The sequence below is a fragment of the Rhineura floridana genome, chromosome 3 (assembly GCF_030035675.1).
Source record: "Rhineura floridana isolate rRhiFlo1 chromosome 3, rRhiFlo1.hap2, whole genome shotgun sequence".
Lineage (NCBI taxonomy): Eukaryota > Metazoa > Chordata > Lepidosauria > Squamata > Rhineuridae > Rhineura > Rhineura floridana.
Genome location: NC_084482.1, coordinates 209,770,462 through 209,790,227, shown reverse-complemented (window position 1 = coordinate 209,790,227; position 19,766 = coordinate 209,770,462). Strand labels below are relative to the sequence as shown.

General features: G+C 45.0%; 2 protein-coding genes across 2 annotated transcripts in view; both read right to left on the bottom strand.

Annotated features, from left to right (window-relative positions):
- Positions 1-285: 285 nt before the first annotated feature.
- LOC133378926 (zinc finger protein 883-like) lies at positions 286-5,558 on the bottom strand. The gene is made up of 4 exons (XM_061613540.1): positions 5,250-5,558; positions 4,824-4,950; positions 1,103-1,459; positions 286-1,019 (listed from the first exon to the last, which is right to left on the bottom strand). Exons 1-4 carry the CDS (start codon positions 5,556-5,558, stop codon positions 286-288), a joined length of 1,527 nt encoding a protein of 508 aa, XP_061469524.1.
- Positions 5,559-9,658: 4,100 nt separating this feature from the next.
- LOC133378925 (zinc finger protein 219-like) overlaps positions 9,659-19,766 on the bottom strand; it is a 29,248-nt gene continuing 19,140 nt past the window's right edge. The window contains exons 7-12 of the mRNA XM_061613539.1: positions 17,621-17,757; positions 16,234-16,740; positions 15,942-16,062; positions 15,531-15,613; positions 15,132-15,258; positions 9,659-10,961 (exon numbers count right to left, since the gene is read on the bottom strand). Coding sequence (XP_061469523.1) covers positions 10,210-10,961; positions 15,132-15,258; positions 15,531-15,613; positions 15,942-16,062; positions 16,234-16,740; positions 17,621-17,757 — 1,727 coding nt within the window. The 3' untranslated portion in view covers positions 9,659-10,209. The remainder of the gene's footprint in view (positions 10,962-15,131; positions 15,259-15,530; positions 15,614-15,941; positions 16,063-16,233; positions 16,741-17,620; positions 17,758-19,766) is intronic.

The window sequence follows — 19,766 nt, the reverse complement described above, 5'->3', positions numbered from 1 at the left end:
TCTGCACCCTGGCCTTTAACGCCTGAGATACATATTTTCAAGACCCACCCTAGTCTTGTGACTAATTTGTTTTAAACTGTTTTTAATGTTGCATTTTTAAATGGCTGTAACCCACCATGCTACTATGAATAATAATTTTTAAAGAAAAAGTTCCTTTATTTACTTAAGTCAGCTCACTAATACGGCTCCTAGCTTGGCATTCATTTATGTGGTGCATCTTATAAGTGGTTATCCAATGTGAACTAAATTTTAAATAGATAGAATCTCAGTCCATTTCAAGCACTTCTACCAAAGTTCCACTATGTGAATCCTTTTATGAGAAATAAGATTTGACTTCTTACTGAAGCTCTTACCACATTCCAGGCATTTGTGTGGTTTGTCCCCTGTGTGGATTCTTTGATGGGCGGTAAGGTTGGAACTATGACTGAAGCTCTTTCCACATTCCAGGCATTTATATGGTTTCTCCCCTGTATGAGTACGTTGATGAGTAGCAAGGTGAGAACTGTGATGGAAGCTCTTTTCACACTCCAAACACTCATGTGGTTTCTGCCCAGAATGATTTATTTGATGGTTTGTAAGGTTTGCTTTGCAACTGAAGCTTTTTCCACAGTCCAAGCATTGATATGGTTTCTCACCTGTGTGAATTCTTTGATGGTAAGTGAGGTGTATTTTCTTACCGAAGCTGTTTCCACATTCCAAGCATTTATATGGCTTCTCCCCTGTGTGAATTTTTTGATGGCAATGGAGATATGAGCTTCTGCAAAAGCTCTTTCCACACTCCAAACACCGATATGGTTTCTCCCCTGTGTGGATTCTTTGATGAGAAATGAGATTTGACTTCTGGCTAAAACTCTTTCCGCATTCCAAGCATTTATACGGCTTCTCCCCTGTGTGAATCTTTTGATGAGAAGTAAGGTTAGAACCCTGACTGAATCTCTTTCCACACTCCGGGCACTGATATGGCCTCTCCCCTGTGTGGATCCTTTGATGAGTAATAAGGCGAGAACTATGATGGAACTCTTGCCGCATTCCAAACACTTAAATGGTTTTTGTCCTGTATGAGTTATTTGATGGTCCATGGAGTTTGTGCTGAAATTGAAACTCTTTCCACACTCCAAGCATTGATATCTTTCCCCTGTTTGGATTCTTGGATGGGCAGTAATGGCAGAGTCTGTTCTACATTCCAGGTATCTATATAGTTTCTCTTCTGTGTGAATTGTTTGATGAGAACTGAGATCTTTTTCCAGACTGAAGTTCTTTCCAAACTCCATGCATTCATTTGGTTTCTCCTTAGTGTGAGTTCTTTGATGTTCACTGGGGTTTGTGCTCTTACTGAAGCTCTTTTCACATTCTAAACATTTATATAGTTTGTTCCCTGTAAGAGTTATTTGATGACTCATGAAGCTTGTGTTCAAACTGAAGCTTTTTCCACGCTCAAAGCATTTATATGGTTTGTCCCCTGCATGGATTTTGCAGTGAGCTTTAAAATTTGATTTAGAATTGAAACTTCTCTGAGACACACTGCATTTATTTGTTTCATTTCCCCTATCTATATTTTCTTGGACTGCAATTCCATAGCAGTCACTGTGGAATTCATTCTTTTTCAGACTTGCTTCATTTTCAGTTCTCTGCTGTTCCCTCTTTTTACAGATGTCTGTTTCCAGTGACACAGCACATAGTTCTCTGTTTTCCTCAGCTTCCCATTCATCACCTTCTGCAATAAAGACAGGAAACTATTAAGAGTGTAATGTAGGAATAGAACTTCAAATAACTGAACAATTTCAATTAACGCTTGTGATAAAAGAACTGAACAAACTCAGGTGGGAGGCAGATCTTAGCACACATTTAACAGCCTCTGTTGACTGGCATTACCTGACAGCTACAGTAGTTCCCAATTTTTTCCCTATGGAGCACTTGAAAATTGCTAAGTGGTGGACCACTTAATGATTTTTCTGCCTGTTGTAGTGCACTGTGCTAGGTGCTGTGTAATTTTTAATTGCATTTTTATTGGTTTTTAATTTTGTATATATTGTATCTTGTATCACAATTTGTATTTCACAGAATTCAAATTGTAATACAATAAAATACAAGAAATAAACATAGGAAGCTACCTTACACTGAATCAGACCATTAGTCCATCTAATTCAGTACTGTCTGCCCTGACGGGCAGCAGCTGTCCAGGGTTTCAGGCAACAGACAGTCCCAGCCCTACCTACTGATGCTTTGGAATGAACCTGGGTCCTTCTACATGCAACTCAGATGTTCTGCAATTGGACTATTGCCCTTCACAGAAGCATTTAACAATACAGTTAAAGATCAGCAGGTTGTCTTCAACTCATTCCCACTGAAATTAAAAAATCTAAGTTAGTCATGTCCATTAACTTCAGTAGGTCTACTCTGAGTAGGACTAGCACCAAATACCGCCCATAAGGAATATTTAATGCAACGTCTCCTGTCGTCAAATACAAATCCACAGACATGCTGCAGACTACCTGAATTAAGCTCACATACCACTGGAACCCCTGCTGTAGACCATTGGATCTGGACCACAGAGACCTAGTTTCAGCTCCCAGCTCAGACATAACCTGAGAGAAGTTAAATTTAAAAGGAACCCCAAACCCAGCACTGGGAGAAATAAGGTGGCCCGTTCTAGAGGCTGATGGATTTTTCTGTTAGCATGATTGATGGTAATACAGGCATACCCCGCTTTAACATATGCAATGGGACCGGAGAGTATACTTTAAGCGAAAATAACCTTTAAGTGAAGCAGTTGTCTTCACTTGTTCTGCACGCAATCACCACTAGATGGCAGTGCCGTCATGCCAATAAAGTACGTTATTGCGAAGTGCGTGAACGTTAAGCGGGGTATGGGGACGAATGGAGCATGTACGTTATAGCGAGGCAACGTTAAGCGGGGTATGCCTGTATTAATGCCCATGTTGATCCCTGTTGATGGCCTTATAGGGCCCTTCCAACTCTACTATTCTATGATTCTGTTTTACAAATGGCCTGCATGGTTTAACAGCTTGTGATGACTGTGTGGTGTCTGAAAGGATGTTGGATGGGGTCCATGGAGACCTGGGTTGACCTCCCAATTGAGACAAGAAGTTCATTTTATAGTCTTGGCCCATCATTCTCTCTCAGCTTAGCCTATCTCATAGGGTTGTTGTCACAGTAAATGGAAAAACCATGTGCATGCTGTCTTGAACCTTTTAGAACAATGGCAGAATATTAAATAGGAAAAGTAGAGGCCTTGTTATTCAGTGGCGGAGCATGTCATTTGCATGAAACACATTCCAAGTTCAATCCCCAACTTTTCTAGTTAAAAGGATCTTGTTGGGCCAATCTGAGATGTACTTAGATGTGCTGGGCATATCTTAGTGAGATGCTGCAAGTCAAAGCAGACAATCCTGGGGAGTTTCACATATTTGTATTTCTCTGATTTTAGGTTTGGACAGGAAAGGGTGAATGGAGCCAGCACTAATGTTGGAGGCTCCCTTAATAGACCTGACAAAGTTGGGGATGTGCAAAAACTGGTAAAATTATACATAATTCCTAAATAAATATTATCCACTAGGGAAACATGGAATCTTACTTAGAGAGGTGACAATCGCACAGTTCTCCTCCATGACTTCCCTATGCAGAGCTCTCTGGTCAGGATCCAGCAGGGCCCACTCCTCTGTGGTGAAATGCACAGCAACCTCCTCAAAGGACATGCGACCCTAAAAGAAAAGGAAACATTTGCCTTTTTATGGATAACATAAACATTATCTGCTACCAAAATCCAGAAAACTCATCAAGAAAAGGTGGCTGGATATTATTCTGCAGAATTTAAATCTTCTTGAGTGGATTTCACAGTCTTCCTGATGAGCAGCTTTGACAGAAGGAAAGAGTAGAGAGATTTGTTTGTTCCCATGGAGGTAAGCAGGGGGTAGAGACATCCAGAGTGAGCCTGTCCCTGTCTGGCTCCCCAATGATCTGTCCCCATACCTGATCTGGTGCTGCTGCAGCTGCTTCCCCTCCACCACAAAGAAGAGACAACTGAGTAGGTCTTGCTGGCATCACTCCATTGCCTGTGAGAGACAAATGTGGTGGGCAGCCAGTAGTACATGCTTGTGTCAGAGGGTGAGTGACACACGTCTTAAGTACAGTAGGGCCCCACTCATACGGCGGGTTACGTTCTGGACCCCCGCCGTAAAGCGAAAACTGCTGTAAAGTGGAACTCATTGAATAGAATGGTGCGCAACACCCAAAAAACGCCGTAAAAGCGGAACAAGCGCTGTATGAGTAGGGCTTTAGTCTAATTGCGTCTAATTGACACCGCCGCATTAGCGAAGCACCGTAAAACGGGGCCCTACTGTACACATCAGTGAACATCAGGAAAAACTTCCTAACGGTGATAGCAGTACAACAAGAGAACCAATTACGTAGGGAGGTGGTGGGCTCTCCAATACTGGTGGCTTTCAAGAGGAGCTGGACAGCCACCTGTTGGATATGCTTTAACTTGGATTCCTGCACTGAGGAGGGAGCTGGACTTGATGGCCTATTCATAGAACCTATTCTCTGATTCTGTTTTACAAAATTGTCATCCAATGTACATATTTTTAATATTCATTGACATTTTTATTGTAGTTCTGTGCCCCCAGTTTGAGTTCTTGGCCAGAAATCCAAGTACTCATTTTAGTCCTCAAGTGTTAAAAATAAAATCACTGTTGGAGGAGGCTGGAGACAAACATCTCCCCACCCAAAATACTCAGGAGGACATAAAAGCATCCCATAAATATCTTGCATAATCAGTACAGAGAAATCAACTTAATTCTTACCTAGTAAGGAACCCTCTCTGTCATCCCTCTGCACTTTATCCCTTTGCAGGGGACTCCCACTGGTGTCCAGTGGAACTTTCTCTGCGTCAGGGAAATCAGTGGTTATTTTTGCAAAGAGACCCTTTATCTGAAACAGCAATGAAGATCCAAGGTAAGGAATAAGGGGGGGAAGGATTAAGAACGGCATCACAGAGACAAAGAACTTGGGGATTTGGGACATCCCTCCTTGTATGACTTCCAGAAATGCCTTGACAGTTATACAAAGTGTTATGATACCTTTCCTCACTTGCTTGGCCTTTTGGGGCTTCCAAGATGAAATGCTCTCACCTGCTGCTCTTCCTGCTTCTTCTCCTCTGCCTGGCTCAGGAGGAAACCTTCAGCCAGGGCCACTGCTTGGGAAGTGGTCTCCGCTCCACATTCCCTCACCCAGTTTTCCATCTCTGAGGGAAGGACCATCAGAAACTGCTCAAGGACCACCAGGTTCAGGATCTGATTTTTTGTGTGTCGCTCAGGCTTCAGCCACTCATGGCAAAGATGTTGGAGTTTGCTACAAACCTCTCGGGGTCCAGCAGCATCCTGGTAGCATAATTGCCTGAAATGCTGGCACTGTATCTCTGTGCTAAGGGTGTCCTCATGCAGGATCTTCTGCACTGTTCTTTCCCAGAATTCCCCACTGCTCCCAGCCTGGATGCTATGCAGGCCTCTTCCTGTTTCAAGGCCAGCTGAGTCTTCCATCTTTGATCTGTGCTCCAAAGAAGCCTCTGACTGGGCCCAAGAGACTCCTCTCTCTTCTGCCAAAGACTGTTCTAACTGGAGGTACTACCAAGTTCTGCAAAGCCAAGACATTGTTCTGTGAGTCATGCTTTCAGGACAGGAAGATTTTCCCTGAGCGAACGCGGATGAATCCAGCCAGCAACCAGGTCTTCTCCCACAAAGAAAGGGGAGTGAATGAGAGGACTCTTGATGAACGAGAGATTTGTAGAGAGGTTCCTTCATATGAAGGCTATGGATTAAAACAGGGATGGGGAACCTTTGGCCCTCTAGATATTTGCTGAACTACAATTCCCATCACCCTCAGCAAGCACAGCCAATGGACAGGGATGATGCCAGATATACTTCAGCAACATCTGGAGACCAAAGGTTCTCCACACCTGGATTAAAACCTTCAGTCTGATTGAGGGTCAGATGGTGCAACATCTCTCCCAGTGGTTTGTCTCCCAGAACTCATAGGAATGTAAGAACAACATCCCTGCTAAATCAGACCAAAACCCATCTAGTCTAGGTTCCTGTTTCTCAGAGTGGCCAACCAGGTGCCTATGGGAAGCCTGCAAGCAGGACCTGAGTGCAAGAGCACTCTCCCCTCTTGTGATTCCCGGTACTTGATATTCAGAGACACACTGCCTCAGATACTGGAGTTCTAACATAGCCATCACAGAAAGTAGCTGTTGACGGCCTTATCCTCCATGAATCTGTCAAATCTTTTAAAGCCATCCAAGATGGTGGCCATCACTACATCTTTTGGGAGCGAATTCCGTAGTTTCATCAGTCAAAAGTTCCCAGCCACAGGCCTTCTCCATGCCCCTTTCTGCTGCTGCCATTTCCTTCTTCAGCCTCACTTACGCTAAACTGCTTAGAAATTCATTTACATCAGCTAAAGAATGTAAGTTGATTAATTCTCAGGCTTGCAGACAGCTTATTTAGCTATCAAGCTCACTTATGTATAAAGCCACACTTTTAGCTAAAACATAAATGCTTAATTGATTAATTTTAATTAATGTCAGAACAAGGTAACTTCTCTATAGTGACTGATAGCCGGTGTACTTCCTCTACACATGGAGGCTCCACTCCTCTCTCAAGCAAGAGCTGCCTTGCTGAGGGCAGATCAAAGATTCACATGGGGCAGCGTCCTGTCCCCTGCACTGCCCAGCTTTTCCTTCTGAGGAGCCCACAAGCTTTGTGCCCAGCAGGAACTGGAAGTCACCAGTTGTGCTCTGATTAGTCCTTTTACATTTTTGGCACCCATTTTCGAACGCTTTCATGCCTTACTTAAAAGTCTCCCCCTCTGATCAGGGCTGGTACACATGCAAAAATGCACCAGGAGAGACATTTTGGCATTAAGGGAGAGATCTGTGCCCGATTAATGGGACCCTCTCCCCTTCCCAAGCAGTAGATCTTGCCCTCTTGTCTCCCCATTTGATTGGCTGCTCTTCCCTCCCAGCCACCCTCCCCTCTGCAGCCCTGGGACTCCGCTTCACTCAAAACCACAGCGCGGAGCTCACCTGATCCCAGAAGGGAAACACGGACGGAGCCCTTGCAAAAGAGAACGGCCGCTTCCCCCCCCCCACACACACACACCCCTCAAGAGAGAAGGCGGGGCAGGAAGCGGCTTTCGGGCTTGCAGTTGCTATGGAGAACACTACCCCCCCTTCGCACCCACCCCCAAGTCCCTTCCTCTCTAGGAATCTAGTTCTGCAAGCAGCAGAGCCGTTTATGTGGGACTCTCAAAGGAGGAGCCAAGCGGGAAAGATGCACGGTGCAAGTGAGATGCTCTTCCCTCCGCCCCACAACGGGGACCCACAGGTTGGCCTTTGTTTAGTTTTTTCTCACCGCGATCTGCTTATTGCTGCAGTGGCACCCCATCTCCACTGTGTCCGTTTCACCACCCTCCTGCAACTCCCCTGCCACCCTTCTCCCACCAGTCCTCTTGTCTCCCCATTTGATTGGCTGCTCTTCCCTCCCAGCCACCGTCCCCTCTGCAGCCCTGGGACTCCGCTTCACTCAAAACCACAGCGCGGAGCTCACCTGATCCCAGAAGGGAAACACGGACGCAGCCCTTGCAAAAGCCGGAGCACGATGGTGCTGTAAAGGAAGCGGCAGAACCCACCCCGCCCTGGGCGGTGGAGGGAGAACAGCTGCACTGCGTGTGTGAGAGATGCCTCAGTTTCCCTTCTCCCGCTGCCCTGAACTGAAATGGGGTTCCTTCTAGGGTCTTTGTGGAATTGACCCAGGCTCTTTTTAGCTTTCTCAACTCCTCACATGTGGTGTTGGAGGAGAGTTTTGCACATACCATGGACTGTGAAAAAGACAAATAATTGGGTCATAGAACAAATTAAACCAGAACTATCATTAGAAGCTAAAATGATGAAACTGGTGTTATCATACTTTGGACATATAATGAGAAGACATGATTCACTGGAAACAATAATGCTGGGAAAAACAGAAGGGAGTAGAAAAAGAAGGCCAAACAAGAGATGGATTGATCCCATAAAGGAAGCCATAGACCTGAACTTACAAGATCTGAACAGGGTGGTTTACGACAGATGCTCTTGGAGGTCACTGATTCATAGGGTCGCCATAAGTCATAATGGACTTGAAGGTACACAACAAATCCCCCACAAATCCTCCCCAACACACTTTTGCTCACAACCTGAAAGAACCAAATAGCTCCCTTATACTGGGTATTCAGTATTGTCTACACTGACTGGAGACACCAGGGATTGAACCCTGGACCTTCTGCATGCAAAGGAAGCCACAGACCTGAACTTACAAGATCTGAACAGGGTGGTTTACGACAGATGCTCTTGGAGGTCACTGATTCATAGGGTCGCCGTAAGTCGTGATTGACTTGAAGGCGCATAGCAACAACACCTCACAAGGCAGGAGCCTTGTGGAGAAATCAGCTGGATTCGGGGCTGCAACCTCAGAGCAGGGCGGCCACAGCAAACTTCATTTCTTTTGGAGGAATTCTAGTTATTGTTATCACCTCCGGTTAACTGTGTATAGTGGTGTCAAGGTATGCTGTTTTGCAGTGCTAGCTCGACAGAAAAGACAGTTCTGCCCAGAGGTGTCTAGGTGGGGCATGACCCCATCAGTCTCAGTCTGCCCTCAGCCAGTCCCCGCTGCCTGCTTTCCTGCTGCCTGTCAGCTTCTTCCTCAGTTGAGCTTGCAAAACTAAGCCAGGGAGGAAGCTGGGGACAAAACATGGGTGAGTTGGCTCTGCCTTTCATTGGCTCTGGTTCCACCTAAATAAGCAGTGGCCCATCTAGTCCAGCATACTGTTCTCAGAGTTGCCAACAAGTTGCCCATGGAAAACCTGCAAACAGGACCTGAATGCAAAGAGTACTCTCCTCTCCTGCGGTTTCCAGCAATTGGTATGTGGAAGCATACAGTCACTGATAGCCTTTCCCCCCATGCTTTTAATCCTCTTTTAAAGCCATCCAAGTTGATGGCCATCACTGCCTCTTGTGGGAGCAAATTCCATAGTTTAACTATGTGTTGTTTGAAGAAGTATTTTATTTTGTCTGTCCTGAATCTTCCAACATTCAGCTTCATTGGATGTCCACGAGTTCTAGTGTTATGAGATAGGGAGAAAAACTTCTCTCTGTCCACTTTCTCCCTGCATGCATCATTTTATACACTTCTATCATGTCACCTCTGACTTGCCTTTTCTCTAAACTAAAAAGCCCCAAATGCTGCAACTTTTCCTTATAGGGGAGTTGCTCCATCACCTTAATCATATTAGTTGCCCTTTTCTGACCCTTTTCCAGCTCTACGCTATCCTCGTTTAGGTGAGGTGACCAGAAATGTACACAGTATTCTAAATAAAGCTGCACCACAGATTTATATAATGGCATTATGATATTGGCAGTTCTATTTTCAGTACCTTTCCTAATGATCCCTAGCATGGAATTCGCCTTGTTCACAGCTGCTGCACACTGAGTCGACATCTTCATCAAGCTTTCCACTACAACCCCAAGCTCTCACTCCTGGTCAGTCACTGCCAATTCAGACCCCATGAGCATATATGTGAAATTTACAATTTTTGCTCCAATATGCGTAACTTTAAACTTGTGTACATTGAATTTCATTTGCCATTTTACCACTCATTCACTTAGTTTGGAGAGGTCCTTTAGGAGCTCTTCGCAATCCCTTTTTGTTTTAACAACCTTGAACAATTTAATATCATCAGCAAACTTGGCCATACAAGATGACTACCTCCAGCCAACAATGGGAGCCGAGTGCTCCCACACAGAAGCTGAACTATCTGCTCAAGCAAGGCAGGGTGAGGTGGGGCAGTGAGATAGCGGGAGTCTTGCAGGAACTATGACACAGTGCCCAAGTATTCCACATTCAGTACCACCAATCAGTTACTTACAGACTATAATTTCTATGTATTTTTAAACAGAAAACAAAATTTTAAATCAGTTAAATTTCTTTGTTATCTTAGCTCAGCACATCAATAGGACTCCTTGCCTGGCATTTAGTTCCACAGTGCATCTCATAAGTGAGTCCTCATTACATATTGTACAATGTCTATGGCTTCCACTGAGTGTGTTCTTTGATGAGATGTATCTTCCGAGTAAAGCTCATTCCACTCCACATTCACTCACTGACATGGTTTCTCCCCTATATGAAGTTTTTGGTGGGAAGTTAAAGTTTTCTTGTCACTGAAGTTCTTTCCACAATCCAAACACTGATATGGTTTCTCTCCTGTGTGAATTCTTTGATGAGAAGTGAGATACCTGTTCAGACGGAAGCACTTTCCACACTCAGAGCATTTATATGGTTTCTCCCCTGTGTGAATAGTTTGGTGAGAAGTGAGATGACTCTTCTGAGTGAAACTCTTTCCACACTCCAAGCACTGATATGGTTTCTCCCCAGTGTGAAGTGTTTGATGGGAAGTAAGGTGAGAAATACTAATGAAGCTCTTTCCACACTCCAGGCATTGATACGGTGTCTCCCCTGTGTGAAATTTTTGATGGTTAGTAAGAGTCACATTATGTCTGAAGGTCTTTCCACACTGCAAGCACTGAAATGGTTTCTCCTCTGTGTGGCTGCTTTGATGAGAAGTCAGATACCTCTTCTGTCTAAAGGTCTTTCCGCATTCCAAGCATTTATATGGTTTCTCCCCTGTGTGAATTCTTTGATGAGGAGTGAGATTCACCTTTCGGGTGAAGCTCTTTCCACACTCCAGGCATTTATATGGTTTCTCCCCTGTGTGCATTCTTTGATGATTAGTGAGAACCCACTTGTGAGCGAAACTCTTTCCGCACTCCAAGCATTGATACGGTCTCTCTCGTATATGGTTCCTTTGATGGGTAGTAAGGCTAGAACTATGACGAAAGTCCTTTCCACATGCTGCAATGAAAATAGAAAAGAGCATTACCTGGAATAAAAGATAAAATGTATTCGAACTCACCTTTATGATATCACTATTTCCAAATCAGAATTTATTTATTTAAACATCAGAGAAGTATTAGTACAGATATGAGAGTGTCTGAAAAACTTATGTCAAGAAGTAATAGACATATTTTATATTATGTTGTATCCAGTGCTAGTCCTATTTAAAGTAGACCAATTGAAATTAATGAACCTAAGTTAGTCATATACATCAACTTGAATGGCTCTACGCTGAGTAGGATTAGCACCGAATACCACCCAAAGGTAATGAATTTAAAACAAGATGGCAAAGGAGGTTCAGAGCTATATAGTACTAATTTACCTATGTATCAATTTATAAAAGAAAATTATTATAAGATGCTTTATTGCTGGTACCAAAGTCCAGACCATATAGCGAAAAGCTATCCTAACCATTTTGACAGATAATTCTTTCACATTTCTGATGGCAAGGGGCTGAACCCCTGCTTGCTTCACTTACCAACCTCACTTACAGGGCTACACTGATGCTGGAGGTGCAAAGGAGAAGAGCAGGGGATTGCAAAGCCCTTTGCTATCCTTGTTCCCTTCTCTTTGCACCCCCATATCAAGAGCTGTTCTCCTTTGGACTTCGCGAACTACTTCCAGTCCCCCAGCCCTTGCCAACCTCTTAGAACAGAGGTCACCAAGTTTTTTGGGCCCAGGGATACACTGGGAATTTTGAGAAGTACCAGGGGCACCACGCTGCAGGGGTGTGGCTTGACACAGAATGGCTGCCATGAGGGGCCGTGGTGCGACCAAAATTGGGGATACTACTATTTCTATATAACACAGCATCAGCACAGACCGGGGTTCAAATCCCCACTTAACCATTCAGTTCACTGGGTGAGTTTGAGCCAGTTACAGACTCTCAGCCTAGCCTACCTCACAGGGTTGTTGTGAGGACATCATGGGAAGGAGAACCATGTATGCCGCCTTGAGCTGCTTGAGCAAAAGTTGGGATCACCTCCAGAATCACCAATTGTGCCGCCTGATGAGATCAGCCTCTCAAGACCTTCTCTCGGTCCCACCGGTGAGAACAGCTAGGCTGGTGCGGACCAGAGAGAGGGCATTCTCTGTTGTGGCCCCCACCCTACTGGCATAATTGTAATCTTTGAGTCTTCTATATGTCTACTCAGAAGTAAGCTCCACTGAGTTCAGGAGCTCTTACTAAGTGAGCATAGGATTGCAGCCTAAAAGGGCTCCTCCCCAAAGGGTGTTACTTGGTGGTAAGCCCCACTTAATACAGTAGGAATTACTTCTGTATAAGCATGCATAAGATCCTCCGTGGCGCAGAGTGGTAAGCGGCGGTAATGCAGCCGAAAGCTCTGCTCACGGCCGGAGTTCGATTCCAACGGAAGGAGGAAGTCAAATCTCCGGTAAAAGGGGTCGAGGTCCACTCAGCCTTCCATTCATCCGTGGTCGGTAAAATGAGTACCCGGCCTATGCTGTGGGGGTAAAGAAAGGCCAGGGAAGGAATTGGCAATCCCACCCCATATATACGGTCTGCCTAGTAAACGTCGCAAGACTGACTCGCACTACAAGTGCGGGGACACCTTTACCTTTTTACTCAGATTTTCTCTGCAGGAAATGTTTCTCCTGGTTTGCTGGCTTCAGCGGTCGTGTTGCTGTTTGCTAAGAAACACACTGAAAGAAGCCAGCTTATCCATAGCTGAACCAATCTGGCTGACACAGCCACACCCCTCCAGAGCTTGGTTTGCTTTAAATGCTACATTATTTGGGTCTTACTCACTATGAAAGAGCAGCTCCACCTGCTGCAATAAGAGAAGAGAAGCAAGCCCCTCTTATGAAGCTGCGTATACAGCGATAGTAGAGCCCAGAAGCATTTCCTCCCCCTGGTCCATTTGTGTGTGACTCACTAATGCACATCATATCGTAGCCTGCAAAAGGAGGGCAGGGGTGAGGGAAGGAATCGGATCGACTGAAAGCGCCAGCAGAGGAATGAAGGGGACAGGATCATGCACAGGTTCAGGGGAGCAGTTGCATTGCATTCTGGTTGCTGCTACCAAGACTGAAAGTGGGAGAGGAAAAAGAAAAACGCAAGCAAGCCAGACTTAGCTAAACAAAGGGGAAGAGGGGACAGAGAGGGAATTCAAATGTCCTGCAGTCAAGCAAGGCTAGGGTTGCCAGATTCAGGGCCTGAGACTGATCCTGTATCTCTAGGAGAAGAGAAAGTCAGCCAAGTGCAGGTGCTCTTGCAACCCTGTAATGGGAAAAAACACAAGGTGGAATTCTCCCTTCCCCCTGCACACCTTTTAAAGATACAGAAGACCTCTTGGTTGCCAGGCCTGGCCTCCAGGAAGGTGGACAGCAGCAGTGCCAGCCGGTTGGGGGATGTGGATCCCAGAAGCAGGGGCCCCAAGGCTGGCAGGCCAAAGAGCCAGCGGAGCAGGGTGGTGGCCGCTGTAGCCTATTCTGGCTGTTCCTCTGAGGCTTGCCTGGGCTGCCCATCCACCACCTCTTACCACTCTCTAGTTTGCAGCACCACCTGTGTGTGGCCAAGCAAACTGCAGCATTACACTTACATTTTTATGTATAGACGCGGATAAGTATGTATGGTATTTTCTTATTGGGAATATTCCCCTAGCGATATGTATTTAAAGTTTGATTTTAATGGTGTTTTCTTACAAATATTTTATATTGTTTTATGTAAACGGTTTTTGTTGATTAAGCAATATATTAAATCTTGTTAAATGAAATAAAAAGATAAGGATTGTGGATTTTTGTTAAATGAAAAGGTGTGATATAAAGCTTTTAACCAATTAAAATATGGAAGTCTCTGCTAGAAAGGAAAGAAAGGGACTTGAATCGGGACTTGGATTCCTGCATTGAACAGGGGGTTGGACTCGATGGCCTTATAGGTCCCTTTCAACTCTATGATTTGGTGATTCTATTCTATGATTCTATGAATGACCAAAAAATGCTAAAAACATTTATTTATTTATTTATTTATATTTATTATTTGATTTATATCCCACCCTTCCTCCCAGCAGGAGCCCAGGGCAGCAAACAAAAGTACTAAAAACACTTTAAAACATCATAAAAACAGACTTTGAAATATATTAAAACAAAACATATTTAAAAACATTTTTTTTTAAGTTTTCAAGGCATCTTTTTAAAAAAGGTTAAAAACATATTAACAAGCAATTCCAACACAGATTCAGACTGGGAAATAGGGTCTCAAATTAAAAGGCTTGTTGAAAGAGGCGCTGAAAAGATAACAGATACAGCACCTGTCTAATATTAAAGGGGAGAGAATTCCACAGGCTAGGTGCCACCACATTAAATGTCTGTTTCCTATGTTGTGTGGAACGGACCTCCTGATAAGCCATCTCTGCTATCTTTTCGGCACCTATTGAAGACCTTTCTCTTTCAACAAGCCTTTTAAGTTGAGACCTATCCCAGTCTGTGTCTGTGTTAGAATTACTTGTTAATTTTTTAAATAATGTTTTTAACCCTTTTCTAAAAGATGTTTTTAAAGTTTTTTTAAGAAAATGTCTTTAACGTTGCTTTGTTTTAATGTATTTTAAGCTCTGTGTTTATGATGTTTTAAAGTGTTTTTACCATTTCTGTTTGCCGCCCTGGGCAGCTGCTGGGAGGAAGGGCGGGATATAAATTAAATAATAAATATATAAATAAATAAGATGGTATCTGCAGGAGCCCTCACCCACACAGCGCAGTGATCAACTGGGTATATAAGGGGTAAGACGGTCTTCCAGGTATCCTGGTCCCAAGCTGTATAGGGCTTTATAAACCAAAACCAGAACCTTGAACTTGGCCCAGTAGCAAATGGACAGTCTTTTTATTATCATTATTATTATTGTTGTTGTTGTTGTTGTTGTTATTGTTATTATTGTTGTTATTATTGTTATTATTATTATTATTATTAAATTAAATTTATATCCTACCCCTCCCAGTAGGAGCCCAGGGAGGCATGCAATATAGAATATAATATAGAATTTTAACACAAATTTAAGCTAGGGCAGGATAGGGAATGTGAACAGTCATCTCAGATGACAGGAGCTGAAGTCCAGCAACATCTGGAGGACTACAGGTTCTCCACCCCTGAAGAAGGGAAAGGTGGAGACTTACAGAGAGAGGCGACAATCTCACAGTTCTCCTCCATGACTTCCTTATGCAGAGCTCTCTGGTCAGGATCCAGCAGAACCCATTCATCTTCCATGAAATACACAGCCACATCCTCAAAGGACACTAGACCCTAAAATAAAAGGACATATTTTCCTCTTTACAGATAATATTTATGTTATCTACTAGCAAAATCCAGAAGGGTAGTCAAGGAAAAGTGGCTGGGTATTATTGTGCAGAAATTAAACCTGTAAGATACTACTTCCTAAGCGGCTTTCACAACCTTCTTTGTGGGCAGTTTTGACAGAAGCAAAAAGGAAAGAGGTTTGTTTTGGCCCAGGGAGGGAGCAGGAGAAAGGGGCACTCAAGTTGCTCCCAGCCTCTTTCCCTAGTGATCCCCCCTACCTGATGCGGTGCCACGGCGGCTGCTTCTCCTCCATTGCAAGGAAAAGATGGCTGAGTAGGTCTTGACGGTATCATTCCATCGCCTGTGAAAGACAAAGATGGTGGGAAGCCAGTAGCACATGCTTGTCTCAGAGGTTAAGAGGTACATGTTGACAATGCATAGTGTTTCATCCACTTCATACATTTTGATGTTTAGAGCCATATTATATTTCATCTCCCTTTTGGGGTCTCTTCCATATATAAAGTCTTCCAAGTGTTGAAAATAAAACATGATAGAACTGTGGAAAAAGACTGGAGGGAAGTGTGCCCCCCCCAAACAATGTGTCAGGAGAACCTAAAAGCATCCCATAGATTTCTTGCACAATCAACAGAGGGAGACCAAATTCAAGTCGCTGCCCCATTAACCCTTACCAAGTAAGGTGGCACCTCCATCAGTCTCCTGCACAGTCCACCTTTGCAGTGCACTCTCTCTGTGTTCTGATGAAGCCTTCTTTGCCTCAGGGAAATTAGTGACCGCTTCTGCAAACAGACCCTTTACCAAAGAAGAGGGAATCAGGAAAACGATTAGAAAAGGGATGATGGAGGCAAAGGCCTTTGGAGTTTCTGACATTTTTCAGAAAAGATTAGAAAATTATCACAACTTTTGGGATATGCTCCCTCACATTCTTATCTGCTAAAAATTAGCAGAATGAAACTCTGTCACCTGCTGCTCTTCCTGATTCTTCTCCACTGCCTGGCTCAGGAGGAAACCTTCGGCCAGGGCCACTGCCTGGGAACTGGTCTCCGCTCCACATTCCCTCACCCAGCTCGCCATCTCCGGGGGAAGGACAGCCAGGAACTGCTCCAGGATTACCAGGTCCAGGATCTGATTTTTCGTGTATTGCTCTGGCTTCAGCCACCGATGGCAGAGATGGTGGAGTCTGCCGAAAGCCTCTCGGGGGCCCTCAGCCTCTTGGTAGCAGAAATACCTGAAATGCTGACGGTGTACATCTGAGCTGAGGGTGCCCTCCTCACTCAGGATCTTCTGCACAGTTCTTCCCCAGAATTCTCCAGTGCTCTCCTTGCTGAAGGCATCAGGGCCTCTTCCTTCTCCACGGCTAGCTGAGTCTTGCTTGTCCATCTTTGATTTGTGCTCAGAGGAAGTCCCAAGACCTCCCTCAACTTTTTGTCTCAAGGCAAAGGCTGCCCTGACTGGAGGAGCTCCCAAGCCCTGCAAAACCAAGACATTGTCTTGTTATGAGATTTGATTTAATACATTGTCAGGCTGGAAAAAAATTCCCAAAGCAAATATGGATGAGTCTGGCTAGAGAGCATCCCTTCTCCTGGAAGGAAAAGCAGGTGAATGTGACAATACTAGAAACTGAAGAGAGATTCCTTCACATGAGGACCAGGGATTAAAATCGTCAGTTCTGTTGACATTCAGAAGCTGCAGCACTCCATCTGCCCCTTACAACTCCTCCCCCTTGGTCCACGCTCCCTCTCTCGGTCTTCCTCCTCTCTTCGCCCAGTGTCACCAGCCACAACTGCACAAGTGTGCTCACTTTTAGTCACTGTGCCTTGCCTTTGATTCAAAGGGTTCCAGTTCACCACCACAGAGTTGCATGTCTAAAGGTGTATCCAGGCGGATCCACCAGGACCCTGTGCCTGATTAAGGGGAGGGGGGCAAATTCTAATAGAAGTACGGTTGATGAATCCCTTTCACTGCGAACTCTCATCTTTGCAGGCCGACTTTAAATCCCCTCTGCCCACCCAACCTGCATATCAAAGGGGCCTTCTGGTTTGGCAGAGAGGAGGAAAGGGAAAAGGGGTGGCTGTTCTCGGATGGCTCAGCTGCACAACTCACCTCCCAATGGGGTAAATGGGATGAGGGTCCTACTTGCTTTTCTCCCACGCTACGCCTTCCCAACAGGCTAACGACCCCCCCTTCCCCCCTATCAAACCACTGGCAGGCATTGGAATCTGGGCATCTCTCCCCCCCCCGGGTCTCCTAGCCCCCTCCTCACTATCCTGCCTTGCAGTTCCTCCTCTGCACCCTGCCCTGCAGCCCTGCGACTCCCCTTCGCCCAAATGCGCAAAGGAGGGGAGCTCACCAGATCCCAGAAGGGGCCCTGATGCAGACCTTGATGGAGGCAGATGCCACTTTTCCTCCAAGGGAAGAACCAGGCAGGAAGGAGGTGTTCTTGCTCTGCAGGACCTTCCCTCTCAATTGCTTTCCTCTCTAGGAATCAAGCTCGTCTCATTTTAACCCTTAGAAGGTCAAGCAGCTGGATTATCTCTCCGTTTAGGAGCCAAAGAGGAAACAAGCGCTGAGCACAGATTTTCATTCTTTCCCGCGTCTCTGGTTTCTAGTGAATGAAGCTTTGTTTACTGTCCCGCCCTTCGGGGGGGAGGATGGGATTGGTTTCTGAGATTCTTTGGCGAGGAGACGGTGGGAAAAGATTGCAGGGGAGGAGTGAAACCAGATAATGATGATGAAGGGTGTGAAAGAGGACCGGAACCTCCAGACTCCCATTTCCGAATCTGCATGCTCCTCCGTGCATACCAATCCAAACTAAGCGGTACCCAAACTCCACTGCAGGATCTTCACGCAGCCCTTCATCTCTCCACTTTCTATGGGGCGAGGAAGGGATGCCCTTGTTCAGAGGAAACGGCTTTAAATGGGGCAGGTGGAAATAGCCTAGGTTGCTTTTTGAGAGGGGCTGGTTAGTTTCCTTTCTGCTTTCCTGAACTGCAGGTGATTCCATCCTGTGTCCTTGTGAAATTATTATTGTTATTGTTATTATTTACCCACCCTTTACCCAGTGCAGGTTTCAACGGTTTTAAATTACAGCATTAAATTAAAAACAACCTATATTGACTCAGCCATGTTTAGCTTTCTAACTTCACTTTAAAAAAGGATATTGCTGAGTAGGAAAAGGTTCAGCCATTAATGTTTCATTGGGGATGGGGGAAGGAGTTGGAAGAAGGTGGTGGGCAAAGGGAAGGACCTTGTCCCTCCTCCACTGCAAACAACCCAAAGGGACCCTATTTTTTGATTGATTGATTTCTTACCCACCCTTCACCCTAAGGTCCCAGGGGTGTAGTGGCAAATTCAGAAGTGCAGGATCCCTTCTTGGTAGTCAAAGCTACGCCCCTCTCTAAGATTATGCAACCTTCTAAAATTATAATCTGGCCAGGCTTGAATGCTGCTTTCTGCTCCGCTATCACTGTCACTATTTGGCTGTCCTTTCTAACTGTCAGAGATATTGCTTGTGTTACTGAATTCAGTGACTACACATTTATCTCCTGCTGCTACTAAACTGCTTGATAATGTAGCTGGGATGCTATCCTCAGGATTCACTGTCTCTTCTTCTGCATTTGTAGAATCCTCCCTCTTGGCTTTTTGAAGTAGGAACTAAAAAGGCTTGCTTGCAATTGACACTCATTGGGACTTTTCTCAGTGGCTAACACACTCCCCTTTCATGCTGAAAGGGACACATGGGGACACTGCTGGGACCTGACTCACAAAAAAGCAAGGGTTCTAAGACACACATCCCAGGACCCCAGATGACTATACCCATTTACGACAAAATGCAATATAGATTGGTGGAAGGGAGTTCCCTTCCAGGCAACAGCCAGGAGCCTGCAATTTGGTGGAGGGTCATAGGAAGCAGGATCGGTCCCACTGGCCTGTCACTTTCAGATCCTCCCATTCCCCCCCCCGAGTCCCTTTCTTGGCTTCCTTTAAGCTCTCGGCCCTTCTTGGTCCTCTTTCACCCACCTCCCACCTCAAAGCTGTCAGCCAGACCTTTTCTCTCGTTGCTTCAGCTTCCATTGCACTAAACTATCAAGAAACTGGTTTAAATTATGGCTTGGTTACAAGAATTGTAGCGGATGAATTATCTGACTTATTAGCCATTTATTAAGCAGCTGAGATATCATATGAAGCTTACCTGATTAAAAAATTAAACTTATAAAGGCAAAGCAAGATCTATTTACCAAAGCGAGATTTCTTTGCAGCATCTAAGATCAGACAGGGTGTTTCAGCATGTAGAGGTTCTACTTCTACACCTAACAGCTGCCTTGATGAAGCAAGGGGCCCCACAAGCCTTGTCCCCCCCACACCTGTGATTCTGTTCCTTTAGGGTCCTTTTCTCCTTTTTTATTCCTTTGGGGAGATGGGGTATATTTGCTCTGGAGGTCACCCCCTTCTTTCCTCTCCCCAAATTTAATTCCTCTCTATGTGAATGGTAAAAT